The sequence below is a fragment of the Vigna radiata genome, chromosome 4 (assembly GCF_000741045.1).
Source record: "Vigna radiata var. radiata cultivar VC1973A chromosome 4, Vradiata_ver6, whole genome shotgun sequence".
Taxonomy (NCBI): Eukaryota; Viridiplantae; Streptophyta; class Magnoliopsida; order Fabales; family Fabaceae; genus Vigna; species Vigna radiata.
The window spans coordinates 6,515,812-6,539,361 of NC_028354.1; the positions used below are offsets into that span (position 1 = coordinate 6,515,812).

Sequence of the window (23,550 nt, forward strand, 5' to 3'; positions counted from 1 at the left end):
CTAATTAAGCTACAAACACGTGAATATTTGCATTCACTAGGGCAACCAAAAAGATAAAAAGGATTTTCTATATCAGTTCTGGATCCGTTATAGACACTGCTATTACCCTCAGCTTTTACTCATAGCACAGAAACTGTGGATTCCTTTTTATCAAATATTTGATATTTTTTTATGAAATAGGGAGTATTACTGTGGTGCAAAGTTTGACGGCTGTTATGCTTGTGAAATCACTAACTTGCATCCACGGCACCTTCCATTTGCTTTATGAAATTTAAAATATGCGAGGCACGTCATCATGTTCCCACTAGATTCTGTTCACATTATAACAGTTGTTCATCTGCATTTGTTTATCCCGAAGATGTTGCAGTACTCAGCATAGAAAGTGACCCTTTTGTGATAATGATCTTGACAATAATACTGGCTTCAACTTCAATCAATATAAAAGTCGAGAAATGCTCATTACCCATATTCAACCTCTTTTAAAGCAGCATAAAATAGTGCTATCAGTGCTCATTAGCCATATGATATGAAAATGACCAGCTTTATTTAAAATTGCTTCTGGAAAAAGGATACTTAACACAGTTTAAAACTTTTACTTGAACATCCACAGTTTTCTCAACACTGCTTCTGCATTATTCTTGCTGTTTCCAGTTGCAATCATTCATCAGAATATATATATATATATATATATATATATATATATATATATATATATATATATATATATATATATATATATATATATGTGCAACAGTTGAAAAGTTGAGAGCGGCTGCAACTAGATTGATTTCGATTTGTATATGCTTAAAATAAAATAGAAACAGAATTAAAATGACAATTCATTTGTCTTGGAGTTGAATTTATGTTATATATAAACAGCCAAAGAAACTTACGGGTTGGATTTGATGAAAAGAGTGGCATTTTACAACGTAAACGACTAAAGTTCAAATACTCAATACAATATATGTTAAGTGTCAGATATGACAGTAAAATAGTTTCTGAAAGAAAATACATGCAAGTAGCAACAAAAAACTATCTAGTGTAGAAGCAGGTTACATCTTTTGGTCCTTTGACAGATACTAACCAAATAATCAGAAAAAAAAAATAAAAGGCATCTCTAGTTAATTAACAATGGTGCAAATAAAATAATAGACCTTGGTGACATGAAAGGAAACTCTTGTTATTCCATTCACACCAAAACTATATATTAATAATCATGTCAACCTTCTATATATATTAGGATCAGGCTTCTAACTACCCAAGCTCTAACGTGAAAGCTATGGATGCAATTCACCAAGACACACAGGCGTACATCAATGATTTTGAGCTGCACGACTTCGTTGACAATCCAAATTTTGATCAGTTCATCAATTTGATCCGAGGGGAGAATGAAGATGCTAACTGTGACTTCGGTTCTGACCTCATCACTGATTGTTTTGTTAACAATCAGCTCCTTCCATCCCCTGCAAACCCTTTTGATCAGAACTATAACAATGCTGTGAATGTTTATGATCAGAGCTCCACATTTAGCTCCTTTTCATGCTTTGATGGGGAGATGAAGGGAGAAGGAGAAGGGGAAAGAGAAGAAGAAGAAGAAGATCACGATGGAGAGCATTCTTCTGAAACAACAACAACGACCAAGAATGATGGTTCCAAGCCCAAACTGAAAAATGACAGGTCCAAGACTCTCATTTCTGAGAGGAGAAGGAGAGGCCGAATGAAGGAGAAGCTTTACGCATTGCGTTCTTTGGTTCCCAACATAACAAAGGTACACGAGTAAAACTGTTATTATAAAGTCTAACGTAAGAGGGTTGCTTGAAACTAACAACATATGTTTAATTAAGTTTTGGTTAGAGGAATTTCTCTAAAAACACATGAAGGTAAAATGAATTAAGTTTCTTACTTAAACTATTCTTTTCATGTAGGTGTTTGTTTATGTTGAAATTTATCCAAAGTGAGCCTAAAACTAACATGATGTTTATATTTGAGAGTGAAATGTAATTGATATAGCTATGTACGCAGATGGACAAGGCTTCCATAATTGGAGACGCAGTAGCATACGTGCATGAGCTTCAAGCTCAAGCTAGGAAGCTGAAGGCTGAAGTTGCAGGACTTGAAGCATCTTTATTAGTGCGTGAAAACTATCAAGGATCAATTAACAATCCCAAAAATGTGCAAGCTGCTCGGAATAGTCATCCAATCTGCAAGAAGATCATGCAGGTAGGTTTGATTAAAGAAATTCATGATATAGCTCCATAATCTTTCAGTTAGTCTTTCTATGTACATTAATCGCTGCAACATTTTTGAATGCTTGTTGTAGGTGGAGATTGTGCAAGTGGAGGAAAGAGGGTATTATGCAAAAATAGTGTGCAATAAAGGAGAAGGAGTGGCTGCATCGTTGTTCAGAGCTCTTGAGTCTCTTGCAGGTTTTAGTGTTCGGAATTCAAACTTGGCTACAGTTTGTAACAGTTTTCAACTTACATTTACATTGAATGTGAGCTGTTTTTCCTCTCCTTTCCAATTCAATAATTCTGTTTCGTTGAAAGATTGAGTTATTATTTTTGTTCACGGATTAAGTCATTGATGTGTTGAAAACAGATAAAAGGGTCCGAACCAGAAATTAACCTGCAAAATTTGAAGCTATGGGTGACTGGCGCTCTTCTGAACCAAGGTTTTGAATTTGTGGCATCTTTTTCTGGTTGAGTCAATGCACCAAGTATGACGTATTGCATGCAAGAGATTATGATGAACCGTGAAACACATACAATATCGCCGCAGCAAGTATGAGCCTCCAACACCATCAGTATAATAATACTAGTATGACATCACATACTATAACCATGCTCCCATAAAAAAATCACTCGACAGAGACGGGGAGAAAAGAGTGGTGAATTTTCACACATTTGAAAATGTCCAACAGAAGTTTAATACTGTTAGAGACTTCTTAACATCATTAATTATTGGCTATGAGTTTATTATATATTTCAATAGCTTAATGATACTATTAATCACAATTTTCATACCACCACTTTGGTTAACCACTAGTGAGTGAATCTTTAACCACTTAAAGTAAAATTAACTCTATTTACATATGTAATTTAATCACGTATGACAATGATCATCTAATTTTATTACGGTTGACAATATTATAAACTTCTAAAACAAAGTACCATAAAATAATTGAATGATTTCATAACTCTTTTAGTCACATACTTACATTTAATCACATGTTCGGATGGGTAGCAGGGTGCACAAAACTTGGATTCTCGTTGATCTTCATTCCATTTGATAAGGAAAAGAGAAATAATTTTAAACACCCCGGAATAATTCACGTATAAAATTCGCACAAAATTATAAATAATTTTCTAATTCTAAACCCTAGAAAATTTACCTACTATACAAGATTTACTTCATCCGATTTTGAAAGTTGGCATTCTCTTTAAACATTTTTAATACAAAACGAAGAGAAATAAAATGGAATGACTTACTTTTACAAAATAAATGACTAAAGATGTTGAAAATCAAGAAATAAAAAAAAAAAAAAAAAAAAAAAAAAAAAAAAAAAAAAAAAAAAAAAAAAAAAAAAAAAAAAAAAAAAAAAAAAAGAACAATGTTTCTAACCCTACAGACTAAAATGAAAGTTCACTCGTAAATTGCAGTCTGTTCTCCAGATGACGTGATGCGTAAGCCAACATTTTCAAGAACAGTTGAATTTAGGCTTTCACAGAGGTCGTCACAGGCTTCAGTCCAATCATTTTTCACCAACCTGATGATCAGCAAGCTTACGATATCAAGAAATCAGAAACACACCAATGAGCACGGCTTTTTCCTGGCTAGACCACGCTTGCTCCTTTTATCCTTTGGTCCTTTTGGCATAATATTGAAATGCACACGGTCAATATCATTCCTCGTACTGTGGTTCACGTTGAAGAACAAGATCAGTACATCAAAGATATCAGCTAGTGTCCTCGTTATATGATCTTCTACGTATACGCATGCCATCTATCGTATCTTTCATCATCTACAACTTTGAGGAGCATCACCTGCAAGCAAACTTCGTCTTCATAGTAAGTCTATCAATTGAGTTAAAATTCTACACTTCCAAGATTTAGTGACAGGGACATGACCATAAATAAGTAACATACAAATAAAAAGACATAAACGAGGCATGTATTTTGGCTCAATTACCTTAACTACTATAAGGATGAAAATGTATAAATCACAAGCAGGTCCAAGAATTATGTGAAAGAGATAATGAGATTCTTTTATAGTGTATCAAGAGTTACTCCTTAACATGATATTCCAGTACATAAATTAATGGAATTTAATCTAAATTCAAGAGTTGGTTATGCAATTAGCTGTGACAAGCGCAAATATAAGCGATCAATCAACACTTACCTCTACTTTGCATGACCTAACAAACTGTACTGTTTATTTGCTTATTTATATTATTTTATAGTTCTATATATAATAAGTTGCACAATATTGGTAGAACGGACGTATCAGCTATCCAAACTAAGATAAAGATCCAAGCAGACCCCCACAACAAATTTACTGTCAAGAAGGCTAAAGAGAAAAAGGATCGCACGACAAATGACGTCTTTTTTAAGAGAGGACACTTGAAAAGATAAATATGAAAAAAAAAATAACGAACCGCGTCCAGAAAGCATAGTCACATACCATTACTGCGACCATTATGATTCTCTGGTAATTGATGCACATATCTCAGGCTCCTTCTAATCATGGAATGCTTTAATTTGTAAAGGGCGACATCTTCCAAATTAGTCCAGACAGCAATAATTGAATCATGAATTTGCAGATACTCACATGAGATACAAGAACGTACGAAGAAGCTAGAAAGCGTACCACAGAGCTGCAAATAACCAAGAGGTCAACAATTGCACCTAATTAAAAAGGTGGAGATTTAAGTACAAACAATGTACAAAAGAAAACATCCATGTTACCAGTTCATGCCTGAGTAATGAACTCCACTAGTTTCCATTACATCTCAGTAATTCAATTGCAGAACACATCCATCATCCACAGAGTTACTTATCCTGCACACATCTCAATAAAGTCACAAACTCGATTATTTTATGCAAGACAATATTAAACTGTAATCAGCATTAATAGCCTATTTTTTTATCCAACACATTTTCCAATTAGTTTTAGACCTTCAAAATTCGTAGATAATCTCCATAAGAAAAAACTATGCTATAATTTAGCTAATAAAGAGTGAAGAAAACTTTACACATCGGTTTTAAAGGTACAGACTAAAGTTTAATCACAACTTGCAAATATTCTGTCAAGAACACACGAAACAAAAAAAAAGATCTTGGGAGAAGGTTTCTGCTAGTTCTTCAAAGTAGATAGACATGCGGTATCCTGATCATCAAGACAGTCTAGCACAAGGTTTTCACTAGATGGGACCCTGCCACAATATACTCTTGTCAATTTCTTACTATGATCTAATATACAGTTTTTACCTTCCTCCATCAGAAGGACCAAGGGCGTCTTTGAAAGGGCGCACAATATAATTTCTTTCCTTTAGTATAAAGGATCTAGTTTCTGTACTGAATAACTATAGCAAGGCGCATATGTTTGCCCATTAAATTTCCAAAAACATGATGTTACCTAAAAGAAAGAAAGAGGGAGCACAAGCTGCACCTGAGTTTTGGAGAAGCTATTGACATTCATTCCTTTTCAATCTAGGAACGCCACTCAATTTTAGTAAGCTTTTACTGTGCTTGATATCCCTCATCACTGTTCCACTTGGACAAGATCTGTAGTACTGTACCCTTGGCGATCCAGGCAGTCATTTCAGGCTGTTGCTCAAAGGGGTTAAGAGGATGTTTGTTGCCATCTTCAAGCTGGACACCATACACAAATGGTAATTTAAGTGTCAGGAAGCTCTCTGGTGGCAACATCACTTCACATCCAAGGCTAAACTGCAATTTTTTCTCGCGATCTGGAACTGAGGGAGGCAAGCATGATGTCTACAAGTTCAAAAAAGCAAGACACAATTGAGCGGATCAGAAGATTTATATAACTTGGAAAGTACAAACAACAGTAAGGTTGCAAAATTTGGATTTAGGGTTGTTTTCATTTTAGATATTGACATTGATTTAGAAAGAATTGTCATAAGAATTGATTTTGAAAGATTCAAGATTAAAAATATTAAATGAGGGGATCATATATATATATATATATATATATATATATATATATATATATATATATATATATATATATATATATATATATATATATATATTTAAGTTTAGAAGAACTACTTTTGTTTGAAGATAAACCATTTGTGTGTGCTTGTTTTGTGGATCTCATACCTAGAATGAATTTTACTCGACTTCTCTCAAAATTAATTTTACTCACTGCAAAATTGGTTTAAAAAAAAGAAACAAAGATTATTCAAAGGATCTTGAATATAGCACAAAGCAATTCCTACTTCCTGAAAAGTTGAATTTTTTTCTTAAACAAACAGCTATTAGTCAAGCATCAGCGCATCACAGCCATATAAATTTAAATCCAATAATTAAACCATTTCAGAGATGGCAGCTAAAATTCACAGGTAACTTTAAAGGCTTTCAAGTTCTCTGCTGATTGTAGTTGTACAACATTGGTAAAAGTAATACCAGAAATTACAAAGATGAAACAAATGGTGATAGACAAAATGCTACACAAATCAACAAGCTTGGCCTATAGTACACAACAGAGGTTAGTTCCCTCGCATCATAAAGCATCATCCATCTGTTGAGAAGTTTAACTCTATGCATAAAGAGTAGGCTTTTTAAATATGCAAATTATCTATCCTTAATTTACATTCAAAATTTTTCAAGAGCTGCACAATGGAAGAATAAAGACATACCTCAAATTGTACAACAGGGCATGTTGCAAGTATCACTGGAAATGCGGGTGTCACCTAAAGTAATATCTATAGATTAGTTTGCCAATTTCATAATAATTTAAAAATAAAAGGATTAAACTTAACAATCAACATCAGTATCAAGTGGCACACAAACATGCACCAGCTAAATATATATGCATGAGTTGATTACCCTTGAAAATATCATATTTTTAACATAATGCAAATATGTGAAAAGTGAAGTTCATAGACAAAGTGTAAAAGACAAACATTCATAAGGAAATTTGTGCAACACCTGTAGGCTTATAAGAAAAGAAATCAGAAGAATAAAATGACATACACACTCCAAAATGCAATTTATTATTAACAGAAAAAAAAATTATCATGCTAATTGAAACATAATTTAATGCTTATACAGGAAGTATCCTACCAGAAAAATTCTTTTAAGCTGTGAGATCCCACGCGCAAACTTAACCTTTGGTGTATTCTTGTTATTCCTTGAAAGCTTGCAGTGAGGACAGATCATGTAGATAGGCAAGTTTTGATTCAACATTGACAATGCAAGATTATCACCATCCATGCTAATAGCATGAATATCTCCTCCAAAATCCTTCACAAGATTCAGGGGCTTTGCAAATGTATTTGTTGAGGTCAAATTATATTGCTTTAGCAAAATGTCAGTATGTGTTAATCCATCTGAATTTGAATCACCATTAGGAATCATTTCATTAGATTTGTTTACATCTCTTTCCTTATTTGAGGCTGCAGAAAGAATTTCATTTGAGCTTCGATGAACTTTGTTCCAGGAAGCATTCTTGCTTACTTTAGTATGACCTGCCTGATTTATGCCAGAAGGCTCCATAGAAGATACATGAGATTCTTCCGATGATGAGTATGAAGAACCAAGTTTGGCAAGATGTTCTGCATTCAACAGAAAACGGTGGCCACGGGGGCATTCATGCTCAAATCCAACATATACTACTACATGCTTCAAAGAATGTGATTTGTTCCTTTCAACATCATTTGAGTATACAGGTACTACATTCCTACCAATCCGTAAAAAAGGATCACTGTCCCTGCTGATATTGTTGCCATTACCATCAACATGTCCCTGAGTAGATGAAAAATTTTGAGATTTTTGAGATAGTTGATGATCAATGGCTACATTAACCTGTTCAACAGTCTGATTACTAGACCTGCTTTGTTTGATACCCTTTTCTGAACCTGGTGTAGGCAACTTCCTTTGTTGAAGAGGAGGGAATCCTGAATCACTAGCTGTGGATCCAGCAACAACCTCAGAAAAAGGTTTTCTCATTTTGAAAATAGGGAAACCTCTACCAAAACTTATCTTTTTATCATCGACCTTCACGACATCTAAAGATGTTCCAATGTCTTCCACTCCATTCAGCACAGCAGGGTGGGTTTGTAGAACCCCAGTTTTCTTTGCATCTGCAATGGATTCAACCTTGGGTGCCCTAATTACAGAGCCTTGCTTCACTATACTCTCTGTAGAACCATTCGGTATATTCTTTTTTTCTAGGTATATTGTCCATTTCAAAAGAAATTTTTCTGTGGCAGAAAATCCACTTTGAAGTAAGCCTTTAGAAGATTCATAGTAGCTAGCACCCCCAATACGAAGCAAACTCCAAGCAGAAGATTTAACAGGTCCTGCAACTTCTGTTTCTGGCAATTTGAGTGCAGGAAGTAGCTTATCACAGTCAGAGAAGCAACTGTCATCAGCTGATTCAAAATCAAAAGGATCAGGACGTAATTGTCGGGAACGCCCACAAGCACAAGCATGAAGGAAAAAATAGCCACTTGAATGTGGCTTGGGCGAGGCTCCTAAATCTGAATTACTGGTTTCAGCATCATACCTTTGGTGCATGCATGGGTTTCCTGTCAAACTAACAGCATCACATAGTTGCCTTCCTGATTTCCATATGGAAGTGCATTCATCTTCCAATTTTTTTGCAAATAGTTCCACTGAAGGTCCTTTCACCATTGAGCGAAATGAATTCAATGCTTTATCTAAATGGACCACATGTTGTGAAGTAGGATAACAAGCAGGCAAGTCTTTCAAATAAATTTCCTTTGCGGCTGGAATGGCTCTTTGGCACCACATAGTCGAGAATTTAGTGTTCAACCCTCTACCACTTTGTAACCAAGATACTGCAACATCTAAAGGATTTGTATTCTTCAAGGATCCTTCCCCTGAGGATGAAACAGTATTCCGAGAATGAGGTTTTCTTTTGACAATATCAAATTCATCCAGGGAACCACCTTTTGCACAGAGAACTCCACTCAAGATATGACGACTAGAAGATAACCAAACTTCAAGATTTGGAAGATCAGGAGTAGTAAACGTTTTCCCAGATGCAGCTGAGGCAGCAGCTGCAGCTGCTGCAACAGCAACCATGCCAACACCAGCAGCTGAGCCACTGTTGGTATTAATTAGTCCCCCTCTCCCTCTCAAAATATCAGATTGCCTGTAAATGAACTCCTTAACTGATATTAAATCTTCTTTGGTTGCACTTTGACCATGGCTTTCAAGCAAAAGGGAATCTGAAGTTGCTTTCCCATTTAATACATCATCAACAAGGCCAATGGCAAACTCAAGAGACTCGCCTCTTTGATTTGAAAACCGGTCTAATAAGACAACTGTCCTAGATGCATCAAGTGAAAACAAAGGAGCAGAAGTTGAGGAACCTGCAGTTCTTACGCCAGGATGAGTTATTTCAGGACCTGATAATGTCCGGCATTTCTTCACCAGAAAGCGAATTTGTGCTTCAAGAGATGACTGTAGTTTCTTCCTAAATCCACCTTCAGATCGGCTTGCAGGGCGTGCCAGCACTACTACCGAACCAGAACCTTTGGCAGACAAGTTTCCCTTGGCTGCTCCACTCAAACTAGACGATTGACTAAGTGAAGTACTATCTGAAGAATCCTCCCCATTTGCACTGGAATTAGATAAACTGGAGAAGTCATCGATGAATACAAACAGTGTGACAGGTATGCACTGTCCTGGAAACAAAGAAGCATAAGAACCTAAACCTGACATGAGAGATATGGCCGACACATTGCGACTCAAGTTACCACCACCTCTACCTGGAGAAGAATTGTTTGCTGCTGAAGCAGGTCTAGAGGACGATGAAGGATGCGATCTAGCCGGCAAAGGCGGCATAGTTTGGGATCTAACAAAGGGAGTCATTGCATGCTTAGCTGATTGCAGCACACGAAAATTCCTTAAAATCCTAGAACCAAAGTGTGACCCCTCCTGAATATATATAATAACATGACAAACCTGCATTTCTAAGACGTTAATTACACCATCAACCACGCACAATTTAAAATCAAAATAATACAGACCACGCACCCTGTAATTTCACGAAAAGCTATCAACAACAGTAAAATTCAGCGTACTAATTCACCGAAGGTTAGTGTACTTATCTCTTTCACACAAACTTGCATTACATGAATATCAAAAACCTTACCAGAACTTCTCTAACTGTAATTTAGCCTATACGATTAGGTTATTCATATTCTAAAAGTGTACATAATAAAACGTAAGGCATTTAGAATAGTGAAGAAAGTGACATACAGAGAACATGAAAAGCATTCCCTGGAGGTCGCCGAACTCGTGCTCCTCGACGGCGGAATCAAATCCCGGAGGCGCAACGTCCGCAGCCGTGTGAATTGCGGGACAGCGAGTGGAAGAGAACTGAAGGAACAAAATCCCTCTCTCGTGGTCGTGAAAGTAGCTGATTCTCCTCCGCTCGAACCACTCCCTCGCCTCCTCATCGTCGACGAGGAGCGGGACGCCGAGATTTCCGGAGGCGAAGACGTTGGAGTCGATGACACGGTCGAGGAGCTGCGCGGAATCGTCATGCCGTCGCGCGATGAAGCCGACAACCACCACGCCATCGGAGGCGCGTGGGAGCGGCGCCTGCGACGGCGACGGCGAAGGATGATCGGTGGTCGACGGCGAGGGAGAAGACGGAGGGCGAATGAGGACTCGAACGGGTGACGGCGACGGGGAAGGGTTTCGTTGCTCCATCTTTCAAATGTCAATGCCTTCTCTTCTTTGCTCTGCAAGATTTCGATTTCCAGCTTCATCCCATTCTTCTTCCCTCTTTTTTTTTTTTGCTTTTTTTTTTTTTTGTTTAAATTGTGTTTTAGTTTTCTGGAGTTGGCTTTCAAGGTTGCACTTCCATTATTTAAATATAGATAGATAAATAGATAGATGCAGTGCGGTGTTTGAAACGTGGACTTTTGAGTTCTGCAGTTGGAATTTGGTCTAATGCCTTCAACTCAACTCAAAATTCCAACACATTCTGAATATCTGAAAAAAAAGTATTTACATTATATCTTATGCATAATCTTATTAACAGTTCAGTTATTATTTTTCTACTTTTTAATCTCTAATAATTTTACTTTATTTGTGAAACTACATCCTTTTTCTAACAAATTCATTTTAATTTATTCAATAATACTTTATTTTTTAAAATTTAACCTATAACAAGATACCGCAAGTATGTTATTATAAGAAATTGATAACAAGTTAAATTTCTAATAAAACCGAATGAAAAATAAAACAATGAATATTATCTCATCATTTTTGTTTGCACAATAATAAGTGTTGATAGTAGAGAACACTTTTCATCATGATTTTAAATTATTTATATATAGAGATTTATAAATAGATAGATAGACAAGAATGTTATATATCATTATGATACAATTTCTCGTATATCTTATCAGAATACGAAACTTAAAAATAATTACGAGGAGTGATGTTTGTAAAATACATTATGTTTTTAATCTGCTGGTAAGATTTAGTTTTTTTTTTTTATTGTGAAGAAATTGTTTCGTATAACATAATTCTGTTTTTTTTTTTTTTAATTCATAGTTAGGAAAGATTATTTTTTCTTTTTATTATTCACTAGTGCCTATTTAACGTCGGTTAATTTGGATTTTTAACGTCACTTTCACAACCGACGTCTATACTGGTGACGTCTACAGGACGTCGCAATTCCTCCGAACCGACGTCTATATAGACGTCAGTTAACCACGTCTGCTTATACTCACACCGACGTCTAATTACTCTATATAGATGTTCACCTATGCTTAAACCGACGCCAACATGAATATATAGAAGTTGTAAATGACATTAACTAACGTCTAACAAAGGCGTTGTGTTTTAGTGAAGTTTTGATCCAGACTTTCGATAGCATAGTGCAACACTCTCATCTCGCTAGTTTCCTCAATAAAAAAAGCTTGCGTCTTTTGAATCTTTTATGACATTTCAACCCAAAACCGAACCTGGGTCCATGACCACTTCCCATTATTCAACCGCAAAAGAAAAAAATTACAGTGACACGAAAACTAGACAAGGACCCAAGTTCCATTTTGAGTCGAGAAGCCATAGAAAACTCAAAAGATCGCCACTCTTCTTGTAAGGAAACCAGCAAAGAGAGAATGTTACACTATGTTACCCAAAGAAAGGATCAAAACTGCACTAAAACACAACACAAAGAAAGCTAAATTTTAATCAGTTGAACGACAAGATAATCGATAAAAAACTAAAGAAAGTTTAAACGGTAAAGCATAAAAATAAACCACGCATCTGGGATACAAGAGAGAAAAAGGAGAGGACGAAGACAACGACCTTATGAGAAACCACAATGCAATGCTGCAAGAGATAAAAAGTAGAGGTGCGCAAGCGAGTAAAAGAAGAGGAGAAGCAGAGAAAAAGGAGAACAGATGAAGACACGATCAGAAACTGAATGGCGATAAGAGCCTGCGGTCTATTTAAAATGAAATGGGGCATCGGTTGCTCCAGAAACCGACGTCTATAGACGTCAGTGTTTCAAGGGATTCGACGTCTATTATACGTTAAAGAATCTGAAAAGATTGACGTTTGATTTCCTGTCAGGGTAGTTAACGTCGGTGCCCCTCCCAGCCGACGTCTAAATTGAAGAAATTTTGTCTTCCCGCCTTCCAAACAGGCCTTAGACGTCGCCGCTGGATTATGTGACGTCTAAGCGCCTGGGAATTAGGTGAACAACATTAATTGTAGCCCAATCGACGTCGAGTTTTCAGGGGATCCGACGTATGTGCGACGTCTAAAGCTAAACCGGTTGACGTTTGATTTCCTGTCAATGACTTGAACGTCGGTGTCTTTTCCCAGCCGACATCGAATTGACTGTCTTATCACATATCTCAAGCAATTGGACATCGGATAGTTGACAGGTGCGACGTATATGATGTCATAGACGTCACCTAACAGCGAAAGTGACGTCTAGTTTTCCAATATATTTACGATAATGTCACCGTGCAGTAATAGACATCGGTTTTTCATGAAACCCACGTCTAATGAGTGACGTTAAACAACGTTTTTGCACTAATGATTTTATCCAATTACTATAGGAGAAACACGTTTTTTTTTTTTAAATTTTTATCATACTTTTTAATCGAACAAAAAAAATTAATAAATTATACAAGCCATTAGTGCATGAGAAGATTTTTTTGTATTTTTATTTTTATTTTTTTTATATGTTTATGTTTTCTATTGCAATTTATCTGGTTCTACTATTTTTTTTTTCGTGTAAGCAAAATCAATAATGTAATTATTATATATGAATTATGTTATATTAATAAATAGCATAAACAAGTCTTAAATGAAATAAAAGAAAATTAATTTAGCATAATAATATTGTTAAAAAATATAAAAGCATGATAGTTTATACTATAAAATAGTTTTTTTTTTTTCTTTCACATGTTTTTTAGACATGTTTGGTGAATTTATAAGAAAATTACATGATTTCTATAATTACGTAATTGTATATTATCATCATTGTTGTTATCTTTGTTTTTATCAATTTCATAGTCAAATCTTTGAGAACAGATAATATTTAATTGTATGAAGAGGATGGAAGATAATACCATAGCAAGTTATAAATTGTAAATAGTTGAAGACAAATTTTATTGAAATGGTAAAATAGTATAAGTGTAAGCAACTTGATATGAAAATTGGGTTAACATGTTATAATTATCTATAAAAGAGAAAGAAAGAAATAGATAAAATGATTTATTAAATCAGTATCATTTTTATAATATTGTGGTCAATATTTATCTATATTTCATCTCATTTTTTTAAGTTAATTTAAGTTTAATAAATTATTAAAAGTACATTATTGAAGGTCACACATTTGCGTAACCCAACTCGATCAATTTGATGAAATTTTACGAAATTTTACTATGACAAAATATATTTAAAGGAGAAAAGTCAATATCAATCACACATTTAATTAAACAAAAAATGTTGTTAATCATTGTCATAAAGAATTCACAAAAATAGAAATTGAAGTGGTGTTAGTGTGACTAATATAATGTTGTGAAAATAAAATGTTATTATCATTTGATTAACAACCTCCAATGATTTTAAGTGGTCAAACATATAATCTATTAGGTTAATTTTATTTCTAAGTATATGTTTATATTTTGTCTTCTTTAAGACTATACATAATAAATTATTGTTATTTGATATAAAACACAGACGTGAGAATGTAATTGAAACATTAAACTTGAAATTTGACTTTGTTGATTATAAAAAAAAAAACATTTTAGTCAATAAGAAATCAAAACCTAAAATAATGTTTTTAGTGGTTAAAAGTACAATTGTTGAAAGGGGTCTTGTATTTTATGATGTTTCAAATCTATTTGATTGATTTCTGATGATGTTTAAGTGTTTTAAAGAATTAGATTTTAATTGATTATTGAATATGATAAAATGTAAGACAAAAGATATTAATTCATTGTTTTAATTTATTATATTATATTGTAATCGATTAAAAATATCAATAACATGCTTTTTTATATAAACGAGTCTTGTCTTTATTATATTTTAAATAAGTGTAATTTAGAACTTTGATTTGCAAAGCAAGAAAGACCAATAAGTATTCTTGGAGAACAAATAATTTTAATATTTGGAAATCAAGACAAGAAGCCTTTAGGCATAGTTAGATGCAATTAAGTGGTGATTTATTTTGGTTTTAGTGTGAGATCCATACTTGAGATGTTTTGTTTCTTTATATTCATTATAAATTTGATTCTTGCTATGTGTACTTGTTATGTAAGCAAAGAATAAATGTGATTCTACGTAGCATCACCATAAAGAGTCATTTTTGTTAGAGATTAAAAATGCATATATAAACTTGTATATATATAAACTCTATATCATTACACCAAAAATCATTCCAAACTCAATTTGTTTGGAAGAAGACTGGATGTCGGTTGAATTGAGTCAAACCAGTATAAACTTTTGTATGAATTTTATTTTATTTTCTTAACGTGATTTTCACATCTTTGAAAGATTGAAAAAAAGTTTATTTAAAACCGTTATTATACATTATTTTTTAAATAAATAGAAAATTCAAAATTTTTAATCTAATTCACCCCTCTTATTTGAGATTTATTAAGTAAATCTATCTCCTATTATCTTAAATCCATAATTATAAAAGTAACATTTTGTTTTGATTGAAAACTACTTCACCATCTATAACACAATAAATACATACTAATATAATATAGTTAAGTTCTAACTATAAGTTGACATGTTATTTAAGTCAACCAATAATAATATATACATCACATGTAACCATGTATTAGCCATTAATAAATTTTTAACAAAAGTTAAAATATATTAGCTATTAATACATTCTTAATAAAAGTTAAAATATATTTGAACATTTAAACTATAACAATCTTAACTATACGATAAATCGCTCTTGAAATGTGTTGTTAAACTAAAATAATTTGATTCAAAAGTTAAATATGTTTTTTTATTGTAAACTAGAAAGATTGTATTTGGTCTTTACGAAAGTCATGCAAAACTTTTTTTTTCAACAAATGAATTGTTAAATGTTTTTCACGTGACAAAAAGAATTTTAGAGTGGATAAACTATAATATAACCACCGCATATTTGTTAAGAAGAATATTTTACACAATTATTTATAATTTAGCTTAGAAGCTAAACATAATTTTTTTATAATAGTTTATAAAATTATATTTATCCCCGATTAAATTTCATAGCAATATTGACTAATAAATATAGAGTAGCCATTTTACACCAATGACAAGTGGTTGATTTTTCATTAATTGGGAGAGGAATTTGGAAGTCATCATTTTCTAACACCACTGTTGATTTTCCAAGGATAAAATGAAAAAGTATAAAATTCTATTTTTCACTTTTATACGGATATTATTACGAATTGATGGTTGATGTAACATTTGTAATTACAATATATACATAAATCCAGCATAATGAATCTCTTTTGTTAGTTTAAAAAAATACATTAAACAATTACAAACATAAAAAATATAAAAAAACATGTTTACCATACACTACTTCAATAAATAATAATATAAGAATTATTAATTTTAAAAACAAAATAATTAATTACAGAAGAAGAAAAATCAGAAATAAAAAATAAAACAAATTTGACTCTTTAAAATTTACTCCTTTTAGTCATTTCAAACTCTACTAAGATGAATTTTCCCTTTATATACTATTTTCTTTTCCAATCCCATAATGTAAGTATGTTAATTATTTTTATAATATTTGAAAAAAATGTCTTATTATATCGATGTTGTACTATGAAGAGTAGACATGGTCTCAAATATGCTGAACAATTTAAAAAAAAAGATCGATATAGTTTTAGATTCATACAACCAACATGTATGAAACTCAATGAAGTAAAATCTTCAAAAATTAAAATATCAATAAAAGATACAATATTAAGAATATTTGATTAATAGACATTCATCCAAAGAAAATGAAAAAGAGGGATAACAGATAGCATAACATAGATAGCGGTGAGTGGTGTGAGGGATTTGCTTTGCAGAGAGTTCACGGTGAAGTGAAAGCATTCCATCATCTTTGTGCCTTCCTTGGATAATCACTCTCAACCATGGAAGCAGCATTGGCAGCCATGGCTGCCCACACTATTCTCTCATTCCAAGCTCCTCTCTCTTCTTCCTTCCCAGTCCCACCTCCTCCTCAATCCATAGCCCTTCCTCCCACTTCCAAGAAAGCCGTTGCACTCCTCAAGGGAAGTTCCTCCGTCCAAGGCATTGTCACACTAATCCAGCAAGACAACGGTATGCCACTGGCAACACTTCCTTTGTTCCCTTCACGCCTTTTTGACCACCTCTTTATTCTGTGTTTGTAGGTCCAACAACTGTTACTGTTCGTGTTTCTGGTCTTGTTCCCGGCCCTCATGGTTTTCACCTCGTGAGTTTCAGTTTAGGCATCTTTTCCTGTACTTATGCTATCCCTTTTTCGAAATCACTTTCTAATTTGTGTTATTTTCTCTTGCAGCATGAGTATGGTGATTTGACAAATGGGTGCCTATCAACTGGTATTTTAAAGGCCTTGGTTTCTACTTTTAGTTACCATACCATGGTTTGGTTCTGCTAATGAAGTAAGGAGTATTTGCTTTTTGAATTGAATGACATATGTAGGGCCACATTTCAATCCTAAGAAATTCACACATGGTGCTCCGGAGGATAAAATTCGCCATGCGGGTGACCTTGGAAACATAGTTGCTAATGCCGATGGTAATGCCCCTTTCTCTTCTGTTCTTTTTCTTTGAAATGTTTTTAAACCTATCCATGCCCTAATTTCCCACTTCTGAAACACAGGAGTCGCAGAAGCAACGATTGTGGATAATCAGGTACTCCTCGTGTTTTTTATGTGATTGATTGTCTTTCAGCATGTTTACAATTGCAATTAAACCCTTGCTCCTTGTGTCTGCGGGTTTGAATCTCAATTGTTATTTTTTAAGACCTATTAAAAAATTCTTAATGTTAAGAACAATGGTTTCTTCTTTTTGTATTTAGCTGATTACATTGGCACCCTTCTAATTTCTTTTAAAATCACACACTTTATAGTTACTTCTCTTAATTGTTTAGAATATATTACTCTGATACTCCCTGTTACTCAAGAAACACGTTACATCTTGTACTCCTATGAGTGTTGCTGTAAAGCAAGAAAAGACATAGGTGTGATATGAATTTCAAAATGTTACATGAGGTTAAAGTAATTTGCTTTATTGCATTTGTGAGCTGAATGAGGTGTTTATTCCTAAAATGTGCAGATACCACTATTTGGACCCAATTCAGTGGTTGGAAGAGCCTTAGTGGTTCATGAGCTTGAGGACGACCTTGGAAAGGGTTAGCACTTAGCAACTTTGCTATAGACTANAGAGGAAATCATTGTCAAGTTTCAGCGCTTTATCTTAGCCAATTAAGCAGCAGAAGAATTTGCAAAGGATACTGGCTTACCACGGGACTAATGTCATGACATGAGCANGATATCGATTTTTCCTGTTCTAGCTATATATTTTGTANCTAACAATGAAATTGCGGGCTTCTACAAGTTTCATTTGTGTTCAATCATTATTGGAGTATTTTTACTCTAATCTCCTTTGTTTATACTTTTGTAGGTGGGCAGGAACTTAGCTTGAGCACAGGAAATGCTGGGGCAAGATTGGCCTGTGGTATGGCTATATGTTATTTGATTCACCTTTTGTTTTCATGATCAACTATAACTAATCTTCTATGACTTCGTATCTTGTATTACTTCTGTTTCTTTGATAGAATGGCCATCACAATAATATGCCCAATGACCTTATCATAAAACCTTTTCAAAAAAAATATGGATGGTGCTTATATGATTCAAAATGTGTAACTTTGGAAAGCAAGTTGTGAGTATGATTCTGCTTGATAAACTGGGTCTTGATACAAATGATGAGACAACTAAGTTGATCAGAACATAGTTCTATTCACATTGCAGGTGTTAGTGCGTTCTCATATTGTATAGAGATGTTGGTCGGAAGTCTAGATAGAAAATCTATCTTATATGGGATTTTTAATAAAAGCAAGATGTATACACCTCAGATTCCCTTTTCCTTTTACATGTTAAAAAAATTGACTTATAAATTAAACTACGAAATCTCAATTAAATTTGCAATTAGTCCTGAACCTAATATTTGGCTTGGAAAAGCTTTTTCAGCAATTACCGTTGCTTATCTTCTCCGAGGCTTGGACAATCTCATTACGTGGTTTAATTATCAAACTGCTGTTTATTTTATATGATTGCAATTGTCACAATGTTCTAAATTTCTGCATCATATCAATGCTTCTTCCTTTTAATACGATGAGTTTTGCACACTTGTTTGCAGGTGTGGTTGGTTTGACTCCAGTGTAAACACAACTAAAGTTTTTGTAGAAGCTGTGCTTTATCTGTGGCTTCATTTCATGAATTTACCCATGTAAGCTCTGAAGCATAACATCCTTCTGAAGATGAATGCAAAATGGAATCCTGAAGACATGTGGTACCAGATATTCGTCTAATAAAATTATACTTCTAATGAATTTCTTGTTAATAAGCCACTGCTGAGTGTTTTTACTGCAGTGTTCCAAGTATATACCGATGTTTATTCAGAATGATTCCATATTGCATGTATTTAGAAGATGACTTTTGTAGAGTTTGGCCTGTGGAACAGCTTATATATATAATGGTGTAACGATGATGAGTTTGCTTAAAGCCCCAAAATCTTGGGGCGTGTCTATGACAGTTTCATATATAGAGATCCCAATTGATATATTTTGTGGATTCTTAAACATAAGAAATAATTCTTATGCAGGTACTTTGTCAGAGTAATTGATGCCAATGATAGTTTTTATGTAATAACAACTGCTTACATAAGTAAACCAATTCTAATAGTTGATGGAAATTGAGAGACAATTGCAAGGCCTATTGCTAGTTCTTCAAGAATTGTTGGAATTCTTAAATTGTATGGGACAATATGAAGAGACTTAATTATATTTGTAAAATTAATTTTCTATTAACTTCTCCAAAATTTTATTTTTAATTTATACATAAATTAATTTATGTTTATGATGAAATTATTTTGTTATATTCTTATTTCTTTTTCTGGAAGTGCATACAGAGACTATTCTTTCAAACAGGCCTATAAGGTGCACCAAAAATGAGTTAATCAATTTCTACACAGTTGCACCATGAGATGTTCTTATTTGCCTTTCAGGAGTTACTTGTGCTTAATTTTTTTTTCTTCAGTTTGTATAAGACTTTTTGGCTCAAATATGGGAGTTTTGGGCTTTGAGTTTGATTCAAGCCTTCAAATGGGTGGTGGAATTATGTTTCCTTTTAGTGGAGTATTTGTCTGTTTTTTTCCTTATATATTTTCAGGTCAACGGGAAGAATATGGAATTATAATGTAAATTATTGACTTTAATCCATACTTAAAGATTATGAGCACAATCGTGTCATCCACTATGGTCTTGCATGCAATTTGGTTGACTGAATCAATTGTAGATGAACAAGGCAATGACGGCCTCTGTGAAATACATTCTACACAGCATCTCCAAACAAAGTGAGTGGTCAAAGAAAAGGAGGAAAAAAAAAAACCAAATGTGTTCACAAGGCAAGTACACTTTTAGCCCCCACCCAACTTCATCTATACATAATTAAATTTACACGTGGAATGTTTTTTTTTTTCCGCATTATTACTATTATACTTCTACTGAAGAACTGTCTATTTCGTGGCTAAGAATTCTTCTGATGGCATAATTAAATAATTTGGCTTTGAAAGGGTCAGGCAACTCCTTTCTCCATTATTAATTATGAGTAACCACTTGCGGTTAGAAGTTGGACTAAGAACAGAATAGAAGCAACCTACAATTAGGTATCTACCAGTGACTACAACCAGAGGTAAAACCCGCTTTTGCTCTCGTGTAATCTTGCATTCACAAATGTAACTCTCTATAAAGTTTAAAACAACAAATTCAAATGAAGCCACCTAACCTCAAATGCACCAACTTTAATGATATTATGATTATGATAGCAAAAGCAAGAAATTAAGAGTGCTATAAATCATAAAACCCCCCTTCAAGTATTAAATACAGTTCCGTGCTCATGATTGAAACTTAAAATCACTAGTGAAACAACTGTTCTGTCCCAGTTGCACACAAAATGATAATTTTATACTTTTTGTCATTGTTTTTTGACAAGTGTACACAAGGCCTTGGAAATTAAGTTGGAGGGCAGTAGGTAAATGGTATGTCAGTTTCTTTCTTTCTTTATTTGCAACAAAAATTGGTTATGTTTGTGATGTTCTGTAATTAAGTAGGGTATTGGTGTGACCTTGCTGATGCAGTTATAAGATGTGGTGAAAATTTGATGGAAAAGTTTGGTCACGAGGCAGGCATGAGAATGAAATTAAAGTATATAGCAGCTAGCTAAGCCAAGCAAAGAGAGTAGAATACCTGTGTTCTCTAGAAACAATAAACCAGACAAATATAAGGTTGTTCCGCAGAGTCATTTTCATCCAAGGAACGGTTCAATTTTTGACCCGTGACCCCCTTGTTTCCACTTTCCAATTGTGAATTAACTTCATTCATTTCACACATAACCTCCACCATTCAATACTCAATAGTGGATGTACACATAAATATATACACTGAAACCTTTTCTTTGGTTTCAGTTTTCACTCATTATTCAGTACCTAACTGCCTGAAGTGGCAGTGTGAGACAGTCTTCTTTTTCTTCTGCGTGTGAACAAGACATGAACAAGTATCATCAATACTTTCAGATGGAGAAAGGATAATAATTCTAATCTTACGAACAGTTTAAATGCAAGAGTGGTTCATAACCCAATGGATAATAGTTTTTTATTTGTCAAATTTTTCATGTGTGTACATCTATCTCAATTGTGTATTATGAGACCAGAAAATTTATTCAGAGAAATACCAGGTTCTACCGTGTAACTACCAACTATTTGGTGGTTAGGTAACATATTTTAATAAAGATTTAAATATTCTTTACAGAAGATAAACATGCATCCGCCAAATAAGATTATTTAACTTTCATTTAAATATTTAACATAATTAATGTATATTCAAGATTAGAACTTGAAATTATTAAAGAAGTTAAAAAATTGACACTTGATGGTGGTTTGGTGGTTGTCCAGTAGTAGGAACAAGAAAAAAAAGTAGTATCTTTTATGTGAACCGATCCTAATTATAACATATTGTTTACTCGTTTTAATAATCAAATCCCAAAAGTGATTATTAGTGAGAAAACAAACCAAGAAAAATAAAGTTCTCCTTAGAGGAAGAAAGGATTGATCAAACTTTTGCTGTGATGAGTTCAGTTTTAGAAAATTAAAAACCAGAAAAAGACAACTCAATAAATTGCAAGTTTATTGTTCCATCCTTTCATTATCGCAAACCTTTGACTTTTAGTTTTATAGTAATTTAAAAGAGGATATGAAATCTTAGAAATCCCTTTCATATTAGTGTGGAGATTGTTATTTTACATTTTTTTAGTTTGTTTTTGCAGATGATTAGAAAATATCTGACAGATGTGCTTACACAGAATGTATTAAACTATTATGGGGTTATGAAAGCTGGTTGATTCAGTTCTATAAACCAAAACATTGCATAAAAGAAAGGGATGAGTGGAGAGAGTGTTTGTTTGTTTATTATAATTATAATGTAATGAAAAGTGATGTGAGTGTTTCATGCTTAGTTGCAACAAACAAGCTTGTCTTTACCATGATGCAGTGGAGTGAGTATTAGGTTTACTGGTTTTGTTTGTGCTGTTTCTCATGCCTTTTCAGACAAGCAATGCCAAACTAATTGCACTTCCACCTCTTCTACCAAAGCCTAACAAAATCACTATTTTAACCATTCCCTTTATTGCAGGGTAGTTGATTTTTGGATACAGAATTTTAATATTAAAGATAATCATGGAACTTAGAATATTTTGCAAAAAAAGTTAAATGAGTATAACACACATTCATATAATTGCAAATAGAACTTGTGTTAGTTTAGAGAAAAGAGACAAGGTAGTAGACTCTTAAATTAACAGTCTACCTAAAAGATAAACACATTTTTTCTAACTTCATGAAAAAATTCATATTTTTTCCTAATAATTGACTTGCTTTCATGATTTTTAAGATAAGGTATGCATAAACTTTTTATACTTTTTAACTGATGAAAGATTTTTTTTATGTAATTTTAAAAAGTATTTATGATTGATGGATGCATATGACATCTAATCCAATTAAATGTATTGTCTAGAAAACACTTTGGATACACTTTCTAGAAAGTATTGGAGAATCCAATTACAAACGCATGTGGATGTTTTCTTTTTTAGCAAAATCATATTTTAGATGCTTAGTTTAAAACATGTATGGCTTTAGATTACTTGTGTTTCTTTGTAAAAACCACAGTTTACTTTTCAAAGCAAACTTTATATGAATAAATCGTTTAATCAATATATTTATACATATAACACTATCATTTTGTATCATTTAAAGTTGTAAGATTGAATACACTTTATTCTTTCATAATTTGATTTTGTCACATAAAAATTATACATATACATACTATACATATAATATACATACATATATATATATATATATATATATATATATATATATATATATATATATATATATATATACACACATACATATATATATATATATATAAAAATTAATTATAGGTGTTTTAGATAGAAGCAACTTGTTTGGTTCTTATGAGTGGTTGAGAACATTTGTATTAAAAGTGAGGTGTG

The 23,550-nt window shown here is 33.2% G+C and overlaps 3 protein-coding genes across 6 annotated transcripts; 2 read left to right on the top strand and 1 right to left on the bottom strand.

The window, feature by feature from the left end:
- The first annotated feature begins 1,208 nt into the window (after positions 1-1,208).
- On the top strand, positions 1,209-3,117 carry LOC106759048 (transcription factor FER-LIKE IRON DEFICIENCY-INDUCED TRANSCRIPTION FACTOR). Its single transcript, XM_014642060.2, has 4 exons — positions 1,209-1,768; positions 2,023-2,220; positions 2,321-2,494; positions 2,599-3,117. Exons 1-4 carry the CDS (start codon positions 1,280-1,282, stop codon positions 2,701-2,703), a joined length of 966 nt encoding a protein of 321 aa, XP_014497546.1. The 5' UTR covers positions 1,209-1,279; the 3' UTR covers positions 2,704-3,117.
- Positions 3,118-3,562: 445 nt separating this feature from the next.
- Positions 3,563-11,162, bottom strand: LOC106759302. 4 transcript variants are annotated; one of them, XM_014642412.2, is made up of 8 exons: positions 10,479-11,162; positions 9,986-10,181; positions 7,311-9,901; positions 6,884-6,937; positions 5,668-5,996; positions 4,965-5,057; positions 4,681-4,873; positions 3,564-4,043 (listed from the first exon to the last, which is right to left on the bottom strand). In XM_014642412.2, exons 1-5 carry the CDS (start codon positions 10,932-10,934, stop codon positions 5,739-5,741), a joined length of 3,555 nt encoding a protein of 1,184 aa, XP_014497898.1. In that variant the 5' UTR covers positions 10,935-11,162; the 3' UTR covers positions 3,564-4,043; positions 4,681-4,873; positions 4,965-5,057; positions 5,668-5,738. The 4 variants fall into 4 exon arrangements, with proteins under 4 accessions (XP_014497897.1, XP_022635435.1, XP_014497898.1 ...); XM_014642411.2 differs by having other exon boundaries at positions 3,563-4,054; positions 7,311-10,181; XM_022779714.1 differs by having other exon boundaries at positions 3,563-4,043; positions 5,635-5,996; positions 7,311-10,181.
- A 5,554-nt stretch (positions 11,163-16,716) lies between these two features.
- On the top strand, positions 16,717-19,578 carry LOC106758559 (superoxide dismutase [Cu-Zn], chloroplastic). The gene is made up of 8 exons (XM_014641478.2): positions 16,717-17,039; positions 17,111-17,172; positions 17,260-17,299; positions 17,403-17,498; positions 17,583-17,614; positions 18,038-18,113; positions 18,386-18,439; positions 19,124-19,578. Exons 1-8 carry the CDS (start codon positions 16,850-16,852, stop codon positions 19,147-19,149), a joined length of 576 nt encoding a protein of 191 aa, XP_014496964.1. The 5' UTR covers positions 16,717-16,849; the 3' UTR covers positions 19,150-19,578.
- Positions 19,579-23,550: the final 3,972 nt, after the last annotated feature.

Excerpts from the sequence above, each read along its gene's own strand:
- LOC106759048 (XM_014642060.2), top strand. The coding sequence starts at position 1,280 with ATGGATGCAATTCACCAAGACACACAGGCGTACATCAATGATTTTGAG. Across the intron at positions 1,769-2,022 it reads TGGTTCCCAACATAACAAAG|ATGGACAAGGCTTCCATAAT; the intron begins GTACACGAGTAA and ends CTATGTACGCAG. Across the intron at positions 2,495-2,598 it reads AACTTACATTTACATTGAAT|ATAAAAGGGTCCGAACCAGA; the intron begins GTGAGCTGTTTT and ends TGTTGAAAACAG.
- LOC106759302 (XM_014642411.2), bottom strand. The coding sequence starts at position 10,934 with ATGGAGCAACGAAACCCTTCCCCGTCGCCGTCACCCGTTCGAGTCCTC. Across the intron at positions 10,182-10,478 it reads GAATGCTTTTCATGTTCTCT|GTTTGTCATGTTATTATATA; the intron begins GTATGTCACTTT and ends TTAGAAATGCAG. Across the intron at positions 5,997-6,883 it reads GCCCTGTTGTACAATTTGAG|ACATCATGCTTGCCTCCCTC; the intron begins GTATGTCTTTAT and ends TTGAACTTGTAG.
- LOC106758559 (XM_014641478.2), top strand. The coding sequence starts at position 16,850 with ATGGAAGCAGCATTGGCAGCCATGGCTGCCCACACTATTCTCTCATTC. Across the intron at positions 17,040-17,110 it reads ACTAATCCAGCAAGACAACG|GTCCAACAACTGTTACTGTT; the intron begins GTATGCCACTGG and ends CTGTGTTTGTAG. Across the intron at positions 18,114-18,385 it reads TGAGGACGACCTTGGAAAGG|GTGGGCAGGAACTTAGCTTG; the intron begins GTTAGCACTTAG and ends ATACTTTTGTAG.